Consider the following 15,522-nt stretch of genomic DNA (forward strand, 5'->3'; position numbering starts at 1 on the left):
ATCCCCAGAGGATTAGTGGTGAATTAGTGTAGGGAGATATGAAATTAATTTGAGCGGGGGATATGTGAGTTTGTTATGTCGATTGAAAAAGGATAGTGGAGTGATAGAGGAGGGAAGGGATTGCATTTATATAGTACTTCCTACCCCTGATCAGGTTTGGAGCGCTTTTCGGCAGGTAGCACGCTACTACGGAACTCAAACAGGATTAGTGGGGAATTAGTATAGGGAAATATGAAATTATTTTGAGCAGTGGACATGTTAGTCTGTTAGTTGGATTGAAAAGGCTTGTGGGGGGATGGAAGGGGGCAGGTGTAGAAAGTGTTAAAGTGTTTTTTATGGAGCTCATAGCAGTAGGAGGAGGTTTGGGATGAGTAAAGGGAGGTGGAGGGGGAAAGAGTCAGAAGTGTTTTGAAAGGCTTGTTTGGGATATCTGAATAGTAAAAGGGGTATGAGATGATGCAAGGAGGGAAGAGTCTAGAAAGGGTTATTTTGTGGATCATAGAAGTAGAATGGGGTTTGGGCGAGTCAGAGAGTGGAGGTAGTGGATATGTTGAGCGAAGTATAGGGTGAGATATAGCTTAGTACATTGGAAATGCTTAATTAGAAGTAAAGTAATAAATAAAGATACATAAGTACATGGAAGTTATTTGTATAAGGAAGGTAATAAATGTAGATCTAAGTTGCATTTAATAAACTCAGACGTTCAAGTGTTTCTGCACTTTAAGTTAATGTATTTGTTTTTATAAAAAACACATTTTTGGTAATTCAATAGTGAAGCAATTGTAGATATATAGTAATGATAACAATTTACTTATTTTTGCAGTCATACACATATGTGTAAGACATAGAATAATATAACCATAAGTAATATGTGCATTTGTTAAGCTGAACTAATGAATACCTTTATGTTGGCAGTTCCAAAAAGCACCACAACATACGGTTGCCATCTTGAACTCGGTTTGGACTATATATCGGACATCATTAAAATCCAACCAGTTATGTTGTGGCGGAGGATTTGGGCGACGGACCAATGTCACCGTACAAGATTAATTGTCCAAGACTGTATAAAGCTTGACAATATGGGGAAGATCAGGTGGCTGGTTTATGTTAAGTCATTCCTAACTGACATTGGACTTGCAAGATTTTTCTCTGATCCTCCATCAGTATTGGACCTCTCAAAAAAAGATTTAAAAATAGCCTGTTTGTCGCATTTGTCTCAAATGCGTTTGTTAAACGAGATAGGGAAACCTTCTGTACAGCAATGCCTGTTAATACAACTTGTTCCCACCATTCAACCATACCTACAGTACAATCTAAATCAGTATGGTAAATTTTTGTTGACCCGTTTTAGGTTCAATGTGTTCCATCGTATGATTTCTTTTCCCTCCCAAAATGACTGGTCTACAAATCTTTCCCCCTGCCCCTGTGATTCCATTTCTTTACAATCCACTATTCATGTACTCTTTTTTTGTAAATTTTATGTTCCACCACGCAGGCGGTGGATAGTACCACTCTTGAAGGTTTTGAGGATGCGTCAGTGTCGTTCAGCCTATTTGGCCTTACAGTTCTTAGAAACTGAACCTATGACAAAATCCGTAGTCTACTTTCTTAAATTTTGCATTAGACATCGCTCTAATCTCTGATAAATGGTTTAAATTGTTTAATGTCATTATGAATACTGGCAAAAACAGCTTTTAATATTTGGAATTCAAAATGTGAATTTTTTATGTTTTTACTGGGTTTTAAATATGATTATGAAATTGATGTTTTTATGAACTTTTATGGTATTTCAAAAATAATGGAAAACCAAATAAAGACAATTTGATTGATTTGAATACCTTTATGTTTATAAACATAATTATTATAAGCATTTATTTAAAGCACTACAATAACAGCTTCTTATTAATTCAATACACATTAACAGTTACTGATATCTGCCACCCAAGCCATTCTCACAGCTTTGGGGGCCTGGTATAATATGAATTGCGACCCTTTTTAAGACTGTGATGGTTAGTGGTTATGTGGCACGGTAATTGGCAGAGCTGGCATGGGCAATGGATGGTGCAAGCTGCAGTGTCCTCCTGACTAAGGCCCTGGCACTTATTCTTTTACAAATTAAGCACTGTGTAGTATTCTTTGATTGTCTGCCTCCATACATAATTTCTCATGAATGCTCTCCCCATCAGTCTCATCCCCCACATCTTACTCCCCTTAGTCACTGGCCTCCTTGACCACTCTCTCTTTTAAGCCTACACCTCAACATACTGTCCAGCATATCCACTGACTTTTTTCTTCCTGTCATTAACCCTGCACACAAAAGGCCCAGCAAATCTCCACGGAGAATGACCAATAAAACCTCAAGAAACGTACCACCCACTTACTGGGTTGCATGGTGTTTATGGAATGTCCCATCCATGTGTAACACAATTACCTAAATCACATTCCGTTCTCCATTGCTTGAATGCAAACTCTGCAACTCTTAGCCATGCCACTTGCCATACACACTGACCTGACCCCCTTTGGTACACCAGGCACCTTCTTTGATTTTCTTGACTCTTGATTCTGCCTTACTGCCAACGCTGTTGGTCTTTGATTACTTTAATCTCAACAGAAGGAAAGCGAGTGGCAGGGCTATTACAATTCAGTTGTCCCTCCTGAGGCATTGTCACCATGCTTTAAGGTGCATTGGTCATTTGTAATTTCTCTGGGATTGAGATAGAGTTAAAATTGCATTATTGTGCAACTGGCTACTTCTCTCCTGACTGAGGAGTTCAACATGAGACTCAGGCTGGAAGTACAGTTTTTTCACTCCTTTCCTGCATTAGTTTTATCCCTGCCACTTTCTCCTTTTGCAACCCAAGATAAGCATAAACAGTTAAATTATTGACCAAATCCTCTGTGGTGTTTTCTCAGAAGGGTGGGATGTTTTTCAAGCCCCTTCTCATAGATCCAGGGAGCCTATTGGTTGTGGGCTCCACCTGTTCCTTGGCAATGTAGATCAAGTCAGATAATGGTTCTTCATATTTCCTTGCCACTTCATCTTACACCTCCCTTTTAACAGCCAGCGTCTTCCTCCTTCTCTGAAACCTCTCAATGATCGACTAGACAGATCCAGGCAGGCCTTCACAGGCATGGACGCTTCTTTTACTCCGGCCGGCGACTGATGACCTCCAATCTTTGAAGTCTACTCTGCTTTAAACTCACACCTGATGCTCTTTGGATCATCGCTGGTAATTGAGATTGCCTCATTGCGTGAGTTTCTGGCCCTGGTTGATTAGTGCCATGCTCTAAGTGAAAGAAGGCGCTCCAAGACACTGGTTGCAAAATACTGGCTACAATTTGTGACTAGTATTTTTGCGACCAGTGTGATATTTTGGGAAGCAACCTATGTACGCATAGGCCGTTTTTCAAAAACGGAATCGTAGTCGCAATTCAACCTACTTCATGAATATTAATGAGGCCCTTAGTTCCTTTCCCACCCCTTTGATGACAAAAAGTGATGTAAATAATAACAGTGTAGAGAAACACAGTAAAAGGATAGAGTAATAGCAGAAATACGGCAGGCTCCTTGAAAATCAAGACTGGAGGTAGAGGTTCAGAGGGTAAGATTAGCCAAAAGAATCAGCCTACATTTGACATACTAAAACACCAGACTGGCACTGAAACAGAAGTTAAACCATTTTGAAGTGGAAGAGCTGGGAGTAGCAGTTAAAGATAAATGGGGCAAAACATTGCAATATAGTTGATACTCTGTAAAGCCACTCATGTCAGGCGGCAAATGTGGGATCCGGGCCAGTAGCCCTCAAACTTGTTGGAATTAGGTACTAGAGCTGGGACCTGGAGTGGGATGGAAAAAGAACACAAAACACAGCTGTTGCACAGGAGTGCAGAGCCACAGGAGTCCCTCTGCCTCACCGCTGACAAGCCACACAACGCTCACGTACACAGACGGCTGTATGTGTGCTCAGTGCACGCACGCCTCCGTCTGTAGGGCTTAGTGGATTTCATGGATTCATTTCCAAAAACCTCCAAAGTGCAAATCTACCACCTGATAAATAAGTTTAGAGGGAATAGGGTCGAATCTGAACTTCATGTTATAGTTTGCAGTGTTAAGGGGACTAGACCACTGCAGATAGTTTTTGAGACCAACAACAGTTTAAAACTGGAGCTATCAACAGCATAATATTGCTGATAGCATTGTATTGCATTCATCAATTACAGCACCATACTTTCAAATGGGGTTGTCTCTGTTAAAGGCAGTCAGCTCTCTGCCCCCATCACAATGACTGCTTGTCACCATGACCACTTTAACATTCGCATAATGCAATCAAAATGAAAAAACATTTCACTGTACACTGGAAAAAATACACTAACATGAATAATTATCGGACTGTAAAATAAATTGGGGTTCAAATTGAAAGCAATTTACCATCTAAGATCTCCGGTGTCAGATAAAATAACTGAAGTTTTGTGCCTCCACCATCTAACTTGGATTCCGCTGGACAAACAAGCGCCATTGCCTGGATGTGCGACGTCTCCTGGTTGGAAAGTGTGGAAAGGTCAAGGATTTCACCTCCCATCTCTGAAATACAATAATAAGATATCTGAATATATCACATCACCTATGTCTAGTAATATGTTTAGTGGGAGGAGTGGATGAATCTACAAAGCTGCATGTCTCTAAAATCTGAACTTCAGTTTTCTGCTCACTCAGAGTGCTGCCACAGGTTCTGGCATCTTGCCCAGAAATAGAGGTAGGACTATGTGCAGATGAAATATCTACATAATATCCCCATATTCAAAAATGTAAGAAAGGAAATAATAGTATTAGATTCTGGAGTTTTACCTGGTTGGTCCTGTTAGTGCCTGGTTGTTCCCTGGGCCTGAATCCCTGCTCTTGTAGTTCTTTATATCCCTTGTTTAAACTTACTGTCCATGTCCACCTGCCATTCCCTCTTCTTTTGTTCTGTAATCTCACTACATTCTTTCCACAGGCTTTACATGTTGATGCCCTTTGAATCGGGTTCTTTGCAGATAGCATGAATCCATTACTAAGGTGTTTGTAGGACATTCTGGGACACTGATTCCAGGTAAAGAAACACTAAAGGGCCTTGACTCCACTCAGTAAGGCTGAGTCACGATAACAACAAAACGGACCAAGTGCCAATACTGAGCAACACTCCAAAACATTATTCCATAGCCAGAACCTATGAGTAAAACATATAGGTCCGCACTTTTTACTACGCCATCAATTCTTTTATTTAGCATATATTTTGCACATTTCTGTACCAACAACACTTTATAAACACGTGCTTCAACAATAAATACAAAAGAAAGGAAACTATATACACAAAGGTAAATTTCATCAAACTACAAAAACACCAAGACCCCACTACACACTCAATGCAAACCTTCAAGCATTCCTCAGACAGATTCAGCCAAACACTTATACCAGGCACTCACATCATCCAACCATCACACCATGGCGGTGACACAAATATTTTTACGTGGCCCCAGACCTGGTGGAACACACTCAAACTCCCAAGGACAAACAACCAAATAGATCCTATCTATTCCAACTGGCATGCAGAAATGATTCTAAGTAATCACACTTTTCTACAACCAAGACCTAGTTCATTACATCAGTGAGTCAATTACATAACATGGTTTGTTTGACAAAGGAAAAGAAGGTCGACCCGTTTCAAACCCAACTGCTTGTTGGGTTCTCATCAGGACCATGAAATTCTTATTCAATTCGCAGACCGAATCTGCTGTCTCAAAACCAGAATGATATCAATATTCAAATGAAGAACTTGTGTGTATGTTCCCTTGTTAATTGGTGCCAAGACCAGGGTGACCTGAATGGCATGTTGGGATGAATGTAAACACTTTATTCCATGTGGGATATCCTGGCATTCATTGCGTGAGCGGGCGTCACACGCGATACAGAGAGGACGTGGGAATTTTTTAACACGGGAGATTGAATTTCCAAGAGTAATTTGCCAATCGGAGACATGGAATAAAGTGTTTACATTCATCCCAACGTGCCCTTCAGGTCACCTTGGTCTTGGCACCAAATAACAAGGGAACATACACACAAGTTCTTCATTTGAATATTGATATCATTAGTGGTTTTGAGACAGCAGATTCGGTCTGCGAATTCAATAAGAACTTCATGGTCCTGATGAGAACCCAACAAACAGTTGGGTTTGAAACGCGTCGACCTTCTTTTCCTTTGTCAAACAAACCATGTTATGTAATTGACTCACTGATGTATTGAACTAGGTCTTGGATGTAGAAAAGTGTGATTACTTAGAATAATTTCTGCATGGAATAGATAGGATCTATTTGGTTGTTTGTCCTTGGGAGTTTGAGTGTGTTCCAACAAGTCTGGGGCCACGTAAAAATATTTGTGTCCCCGGCATGGTGTGATGGTTGGATGATGTGAGTGCCTGGTATAATTGTTTGGCTGAATCCGTCTGAGGAATGCTTGAAGGTTTGCATTGAGTGTGTGTGTGGTGGTGCCTCTGTGTTTTTGTAGTTTGATTAAATTTAGCTTTGTGTATATAGTTTCCCTTCTTTTGTATTTATTGTTGAAGCACATGTTTATAAACTGTTGTTGGTACAGTAATGTGCAAAATAAATGCTAAATAAAATAATTGATGGCGTAGTAAAAAGTGCGGACCTATATGTTTTACTCAGGTTCTGGCTATGGAATAAAGTTTTGGAGTGTTGCTCAGTATTGGCAATTGTTCAGTTTTGTTGTTACTGATTCCAGGTAGGCATCATGGGTTCTTCTACTGGTGCTTTCTGTGGATACGCTTGGGTTGTGCCTCTCCTACTCCTGGGTGGTTCCCAAAGTTCTTTTACTAACGTGTCCGCTGGACTTCCTGGGTTGAACTATTGTTACTCAATTGGGGTGCATCAACAGTGTAATGTAGATAAGCTAGCACATGGATTAAACATATCCTTATTGTCGCACAGGACTTTATAAATATTTGCATACACACCAATGTCAGTGGGTAGGCAAAAAAGATGAAACACAACCAACTCAATCTTGTATTATATATGTGTGCACATTGCTGCAGTACTAGAACATGCTTAGGCTTCAGCAGCTAACAATTAAAATGTTACTTTACACAGCTCACCTGTGGATGGCGTGGGAGAGCAAGGGAGAAGATATACAGTGGGGGAGATTTACAAAAAAGTCATGCAACGCAGCGAGCACAGCCCTGTGAGGCTGGCACTGTGTAGTGCGATAGGGAGGGAGCAGGAGAGTGCCATTTCTTCAGAGATATGGCTCTCCCTTTCCCTTGCGCCAGCGCTTATTTCAGCAGGCATGCACCATGCACACACCTTAGTGCAGGGGTCTCCAACAAGTAGCTCGGGAGCAACTGGTAGCTCGCCAGTACCTTCAAAGTAGCTCTCAGAGATGAAGCCAAGCCCAGAATCAAATTCGGAGAGTAGGCGCCTATTAAAGAAGAGTGACAGCCAGCCAAACCTATGGCAGTAACTTATACTAAACACTCAAACACACAAAGTATCCGCCTATAGGGCCTGCACTTGACAGTCTGTATCTAATCTCAATATAACTAAGCCACAAGGATATTGACCATCTTGTATCCCTGCTTTATCACTCACAACATTTGTGTGACTAGTGGACCATAAAAGAAGTACGACAGTAGTAGCTTGAGCACTAATGAGTGCTGACCCACCACAGTGTGGGACTGCAGGAGTCAGAGTAAAAATGTGTCAGTTGGATGTATAACCAGCTCAAGACCTGAGGAGAACAGGACATGATTCAGACCAGAGAAAATGAAGAGACTCATCAGCATTTATGTGCGTCCCTAATAAACACTATTGCTTCTTGAAGGCTACGCCTGGTGTCAAGGACCACCAAATGTCTATGCTAGCCACCATCATAAGGGTGTTATCTCTAACATAATTGTGCCCATTCCAGGCATAATAGTGCCAATGGCATAATAAAGGTAATCCTGGACTATTTGGGGTATTTTTGGTCTAGTTGTGGTATACTGGCAGCCATCATTTACATACTGGGAGAATGACTGGCCTACATTTACATATTCTGGCGTAATAATGGTCATGACTGATATATGGTCTCTGCCTTGACCCTCATTTGGTTTCAAGCCTTGGACCAACTGTGGCCCTAGTATAATGGTGGGCACTATTTGCATAATACAGACACCCGTGTTTCTGGTCCCGGGAGGACCTGGCTTAACAGTTCGGTCTGGACTGTTCCCATTAGGCACAGGGTCAAGACTGATTTGCATATGGCTGGGTCTAAACTGGGCTGGTACGGTGAGCAAAAGAACGATGGATTTAACCCAGATCTCTTGACTGGGGGTGAAAGTATGATTCATTCAGCATTTCGTCCATCATTTGTTTGCATAGCACTTTTCACCCTAAGTGGGATGGGTATGCCCAGACGTGGGTCCCTTGCTCACTGTGCCACTGGATTCAAGCTAGCCTGGCTGATGAAGGGTGACGTACCCTGAAACCAGTCCCAGGATGCTTGTTTCTGGTCCAGGTAGGACCTGGTTTGGCAGGTCGGTCTGGACTGTTTCCATGAGGCACAGGGTCAAGACTGATTTGCATATGGCTGGGTCTAAACTGGGGCGGCATGGTGAGCAAAAGAGCGATGGCTTTAACCCAGATCTCTTGACTGGGGGTGAATGTATGATTCATTCAGCATTTCGTCCATCATTTGTTTGTGTGAGCATCTGTGGCACAAGACTAACACCTGGGTATTCAAAGTAGTCTGTCCATATGAGGCATTTGTACATAGGAGTACTTGATGAAAATGAAAAGCTGATGTTTTGGGACTGTGCATTTCCTAAAATCTGAAAAATTTATTTTAAAGGCAGTTTTTGTTTTCAAGAATGGAGTTTCTTCTGTTAAATTGAGTCTGTTTGCCCACAGTGGAAAGTGGTATTTCATAGAAAGAAGTGCACTTTCAGAAACTGATGAATAATAATTCAAGCTGAGCTGGGGAGACCTACTGCAGTATTTATATACTTTGTGCCATAGGACATGTCTAGATTTGAATGTTACTTCATAAGTCAGGTGGAGGCATTTTATATTGATGAATGTTTTCCTTGCATTTCTGATGGTAACCGCACCAGGAATACTTGGGTGGTAATTACTAATAATCCTGCTTAGGGTGGTCATAGCGTGGTCACTATTTTACAGTTATAAAGTTTACTAGTAGCTCAGGAAGCCTTTCCTTGAGAAGAAGTAGCTCTCACTACAGAAAAGGTTGGAGACCCCTGCCTTAGTGCCATAGCACTAGTTTCACTAAAGATTTTTTTAATTTTCGGGAAACCACTGAAAAGTGGAACACAGAGGTAAAATGATCAAAATTACTATGTTCGGATTTGGATGCATTGTGTTCTATTGTAGAACCCCATAGATTTCTGGAACAGTTGTAAGGTGTCTGTCAGGTGGCCAGAAGCCGAGCTGCAATGTGTCAATAGTAATGGAAAAGTATACGGATATGATGCAATATTTGAAGGCAAAATTGCTGGTGCAACATGTAAATGAGTCCAAGACTATAAAAACTATGAAAAAGAAATATGAGAGTGTTCATCCTTTTTAGGAGATGCTTTTGCAGGTTTATAAGCAGCACAGCAAAATAGAGGATGCTCACCCAACAGGAAAAGCTGGTCCTTCTGCCAGCTTCTGTGAGGGACTACGGCCTGCTATTAATTCCCTAGTGCAACAATCTGTGATGTGTAGGAAAGCCAAAATAATTGAGAAAATGTTGGCATGTGTGCAGTATTGTAGTGAATCCCTTGACTGGAAACAAAAGAAGGATAAGGGTAAGTTGATGGTGGTCTAAAGGGAATCCTTGCAGGCAATGGGGATACACATGCTTCTAAAACAATTCGGGAGTGGAGAGGTGGAGGGAGAGGCCACGGTGGCCATGGAAGGGTAAGGGCAGAGGCTGGGGAAATGGGGTAAGGCACTCAGATGTATTTTTCAAATGTAGGAAGTTAGGACACAGGAAAAGCAATTGCCTGGAAATAAAAAGGAAATATCTAAGAGGGAGACCCATAGAGTCAGACTATTCCAGCAGCCGAGTCAACTGCCCCAAACTTGCCTGCTGCCTCCATTCTCCTGCTGCAATGCCAACTCTATTCTATCAGCAGCGGCTCATGCAGGTAAGAGTGATGGGGCCGGGTTGGGGGGGAGAATTCTACAGGCGACCACGAGGGGAAATTATATAAATTATAAATTTTCCCTCATCTCATCTTTTGAAATACCCCATCACCCGGCCCAACAGCTCTTACATGCACGGGCCGCTGATGTATTCTATCCACCAGCCTCTTTCCCGGCTCTGATGTCAGCAAGCCAGCTTATGTCATTATTGAAAAATACATTCCTTCATTTTGCTGCCACGAAATGTGTCCTGATGGGCTCAAGTTATGTCCCATAGGACTGCCTGAGAGAGGATGACAGCTTGTAGGCTCCAGTACCTCCATTTATCAGGAAAGTCCCAATGTGAAGGGGAGAGGGAATGGACATCTTGTTGATTTTCTGGTCGATACTAGGGCCAGAAGCTCTACCAAAAAACCTAAGGAAGTTCTCCAATGACCCCTCTCAGGAAAGATAGCTCAGGCAGTCAGCATTTCAAATTGTATCATTACTCCTCCCATCTCAGACCCTGTTCTTGTACTTATAGGGCTCATCATCGAGCAACATGATTTTTGATCAGCTAGACTAGTCCTGTGAATTTTTCAGGGGAGGGATCTGCTGTGCAAAATTACCTGTATTCTGTATTGAACCCCTGAGGGTGTGTTTGTGCAGACAAGAGACCCAGAAGCGCATTTTAAGGTGATGACAGATGATAAGGCAAACATGTCTTCACCGGAATTGAGTGAGACACCTAAAGATTTGCTTAACACAGTAACATTTGGCTTCTGGGCAGAGAAAGGTGGAGAGAAAGGGAAAATACAGAGTGCCTAATCAGTGCATGTAAGGTTGAAGGAAGGCTTTAAGTTGACATCCATTCCGGAGTATGACCTCTTGCAAAGAATTGGGTGATGAAGTAATTACTACGATAGGGCCATATTAAATGGATGGAGTCAAGGTTATGTATCACTCCCCTCCTCCTTGTGCGAAAGGCTAACGGTATGTCTTGAAGAATGGTGTAAGATTTAAGAGCTATTAATGACATAGTGGTTCCTAGTTTCCCAGTGGTGCAGAACCCTGCTATGATTGTCTCAGATTCCAGCATTTGCAGATTGATTTACTGTTATTGATTTGTGTTATACATTCTTTTCTAGACCACTGCATACAGACAACCAATATTTATTTGCCTTCCAATTTAAAAATATGGTGTTTTTCTGAAAATGAATCCCACAAGGAGATTCGATCCATTTTCTCTACAGCCCTCCATAGTGATTTAGAGCCCGTGCGTTTCTCAAGCATGGATCAGTACTAGTCCAGTACATTGAAGATTTATCGGCTGCCTTGCCTTGCCTACTAGGGAGGCACATAAATGGTACACCATAACTTAGATGAATCATTTGGCTCAAGGGGGGCATAATATCTACTTTGCAAAACTTTAGTATTATAAATCCAAGGTAATCGATCTTGGATATAAATTAGACGGCGGTAAAAGGAAAGTGCCTCAGGAAAGGGTGACAGAGGTCTGATAGCTGTCTCCACACTGTACCCAGAGAAAAGTGAGAGGCTTCCCTTGCATGGCAGGGTACTGCAGCAGTGGAGTCTAGATTTCACCCATATAGCTAAACCTCTTCAATATTTAATTTAGAAAGATGTCCCCAATCCAGTGCCCTGGTTAGTAGAATGTCACAAATCAGTCTTGGAATTGAAATGTAACCTGTGCTCCTCCCCAGATGTAGGGATACCAGGTTTTGATGTAGAATGTTCCTTGTACTGCACAGAGAGAGAAGGATGTTCATTGTCTGTACTAACACAGCGTTATGGTGATTGACAAAGCCCAGTTGTGTATTTTTCTGCTACACTGGACCCCACAGCTGTAGCTCTCTGGCTGGGTCTAAGAGCCTTTACAGCTTTAGCAGTGGCAGTAGAACAGTCTGATAATATTGTGTTGAGGCACCTTGTGACACTGTATGTACCTCATCCAGTTGAACTTTTGCTTAGACGACGTAAAATACAGCATTTGACTGATGTCTAATTTATTGTGAGATAACATTGCCAGCTTTCCCCACCATATCTGTAAATAGGTGCGGCGGGGGTTGAATTTTGCCACGTTACTGCCTTTACCTTCTCAGCAGGATGAAGAGAAAGATTGTGACTGTATTCAGGTGATTGAATTGTGCACCACCTTTTCCCCAGATATTAAAGATGAACTTTTGAAATGCTGTGCTAATGTATTGTGCAATAAAGAAACAAAATACGCTGTACCTCTTCGAAGAACAGAACACTTTATTATATGAACATAACACGTGATCAGCACCACAGAAAATGCATTGACGGTAATAGTAGAACAAACTGCCCTCAACGTTCTAAGGACTACATCATAAGAAGAAAGCAGTAGAGACAGGATGAGGAAGCCAAGGGAATGGGGAGGGAAGAAAGAAGAGTTGGGGCAATGCAGGAAATATAATAAAAGGATATATTATTAAATGAGCTTATAAGAAAAATATAATTTGAAAATAGTAAATTTCAATATGACAACATATATGATGACGACTTGTGCATAAGAGACTGTTGTGATTTTGAGAGCCTCTTATGCCGTGTGTACTATAAAAAGGATAACTGAAGCCTCCTCTTTGTTACTGATTCACATTATGTTTTTGTAGTAGTTTAGGATCATTGTTAACCCTGGTCACAGAGGGGATTTATGACTTCCACTGATACTCCCCAAATCCAATGGCCCTCGAGTGTAAGTGTAACATATCAAGGAAGGTCAGATGAGGTTTCAAGAGGCAACAATTTTGCTGATGTGGAGGAAAGGTTTCATGCACTTAATGTTCCGACGAGTCAAGCTGCTCTTTTTGAGGCTGTGACAGTCCCAGAGATGCCTGCCTAAACAGTGGAGCTCAGGAGTATACAAGAGGATGCTGAATAGGTAGAAAGGCAGGAGTGGGGGCGAAAGGGTTGTAGGCTGACTGAGGTAGGAGTGTGATCCAGAGGAAATTACCAAATTCTGTTACCACATATGGATAATTTATTTCATGGCCCCACATACTCATGAAGAGATATAACGACAGACAGTTTTCTGGGAATATGGCAGAATAGTAATACTCGAAAATTTGCACAAGACTATTGTTCATAATGTTTGGTGTTCCAAAGGAATAACATGGTGAAAGGAACTGTTGTTACCGTCTCACTCCTCATTGGCCTATAGACCACTTTTGAGACTACAGATTGATTTTATAGAGCTGCCTCCGTACGAAGTTATCAATAAGTCATGTGGTTCGCATGTTCTCCAATAGACCATTTGTCAGATTACAGATTGATTTCATTGAGATGCCTCTGTACGGGGTTATCAATATGTCCTGTGATTCGCATGTTCTCCAGATGGGTTGAGTCTAACCAGATGCGCAGATGGGATGCAATGACTGTGGACAAACGGTTGTTGAAGAAACTGATTCCACAGAATCAAGTACCGATGCGCATAGAAAGTGACCAGGGTGTGCATTTCAAGAATAAAATAATTAAACTAATCTGTGAAGCTATAGGCATTACTCACTGATCAGACTTTGCATATCACACTCAGTTCTTGGGGCTGATGTAGAGAAAGAATAATGAGATGAAGAACAAACTTGCAAAACTGCATGCTTCCACCCCCTTGAAATGGCTCAACACCCTGCCTCTGGTCTGGAGCTCACGTGTATCAGATGTACACCAAATCAAAAAACAGAACTGTCCCTCACGAAATCCTAATGGGCAGGCTGATGAGGGTATCTGGGGTACCAACTGCTGCCTTTATGTCAATAACTGATGACTTGATCAGGGATTATTGCAAGCGACTATCTGATGTAGTAGGTTCTGTATTTCACCAGGTTCAACTGGCTGCATAACATAAAACCTGAAGGCTGGTTTCTAGCGAAAGTCTCACCTGGCAAAGCGGTCTACTGCCAAGCTGGAAGGGAGCATATCAGACCCTCTTAGTTCCAAACTCTGCTGTGAAATGTGAACGGCTGCCAACCTGGGTGCATGCGTCCCACAGAAAGAAGTTGAGACCACCAGAGGGAGTAGTAAACACCCCAAGGCTCCCAAAACAAACAAGCCAAGAACCATGCTAGAATCCAATGGGGAAATAAGCATTTGATTCCAGAAAAAGCCAGAAAAAGAAAGTATTGAAATATTAGAAGGAAAATACATTAAGGGATACGGGGTAGCCTTGGTCATCATGGCGGCTGCATTTGCCGCATGCATGACGGGACTGATATTGGGAGTCGTTGATGCAAATGATTCACACAGTAAGATATGGTAGGTCCTCCCACCACAATGGTACTTCACAAAGGGGAATGAAATTATGAAAATGATATGCACCCTCATCGTCAAGATGAATACAGAGAAAACACTTATGTCCAGCTGGTTCCACCATACTACTCAACTATGAATCTATTGAACTGTTGGTGTGGGCTCTTAAACCTGCCTTTCTAAATAAGGGAGTTACCTAAGCAAAAAGACCTATTTCTTTTTCGTTATCGTGTTATTTATTTGTATTTGCTCAATCACAGCTGCACTGATTCTGTCACCAGAGATGAAGAGTTTATGGTGTTAAATAAGAAGCAAAAAGGAATCGGGTTTGCGGTGCCTGAAGTTGTATATGCATGCTGTCCGAACGAGAAAGAGAGTTCTTAGCAGGATATAAGAATGATACTCGACTCTACCCACACTTACAGGAGGGATGCTGAGATTTCATAAAGAATTAGGGTCGATGGACAACGCTTCACTAGTAACATACCCAGCTGTGAATTGGTGGCGTGAAAGTGCAGGGACACTTTGCGTAGTGTAGGTGAGAGTAATTACTCATATGTTTTAATATGCTTGAGAATTTCATGCATTATTACATGATACGCAGTTATAAGGACATGCACCATGTCTGTCGGATGAAGCGATTATTTAGCCCTGGTGTTCCCTTGTATATATCATACTAAATAACTGAACAATATATATTTGTATCAATGAATAACTTTATTTCCGTTCGTTGAACAATAAAAATGCACAGAACTAGTACATAACTAAACACACAATAAACCATACACTTTTTGTAAACATCAAAAAACATCCTTGGGTACCAAGGCATCTTCCTGCTAGGACACATAAAACCATAAAATAGCAAAAACCTCAAGGCATCTTCCTGCTAGGACACATAAAACCATAAAATAGCAAAAACCTCAAGGCATATTCCTGCTAGGACACATAAAACCATAAAATAGCAAAAACCTCAAGGCATATTCCTGCTAGGACACATAAAACCATAAAATAGCAAAAACCTCAAGGCATCTTCCTGCTAAGACACATAAAACCATAAAACAGCAAAAACCTCAAAAAAGT

At 41.5% G+C, this 15,522-nt stretch overlaps 1 protein-coding gene across 1 annotated transcript in view; it reads right to left on the reverse strand.

Moving 5' to 3' along the window:
* Nucleotides 1–15,522, reverse strand: part of CFAP43 (cilia and flagella associated protein 43) — a 753,224-nt gene that overhangs the window by 537,180 nt on the left and 200,522 nt on the right. Inside the window, exon 13 of the mRNA XM_078643733.1 lies at nucleotides 4,430–4,582. Within this exon, the coding sequence (XP_078499859.1) occupies nucleotides 4,430–4,582 (153 nt within the window). The remainder of the gene's footprint in view (nucleotides 1–4,429; nucleotides 4,583–15,522) is intronic.

The sequence above is a fragment of the Lissotriton helveticus genome, chromosome 5_1 (genome assembly GCF_964261635.1).
Source record: "Lissotriton helveticus chromosome 5_1, aLisHel1.1, whole genome shotgun sequence".
Lineage (NCBI taxonomy): Eukaryota > Metazoa > Chordata > Amphibia > Caudata > Salamandridae > Lissotriton > Lissotriton helveticus.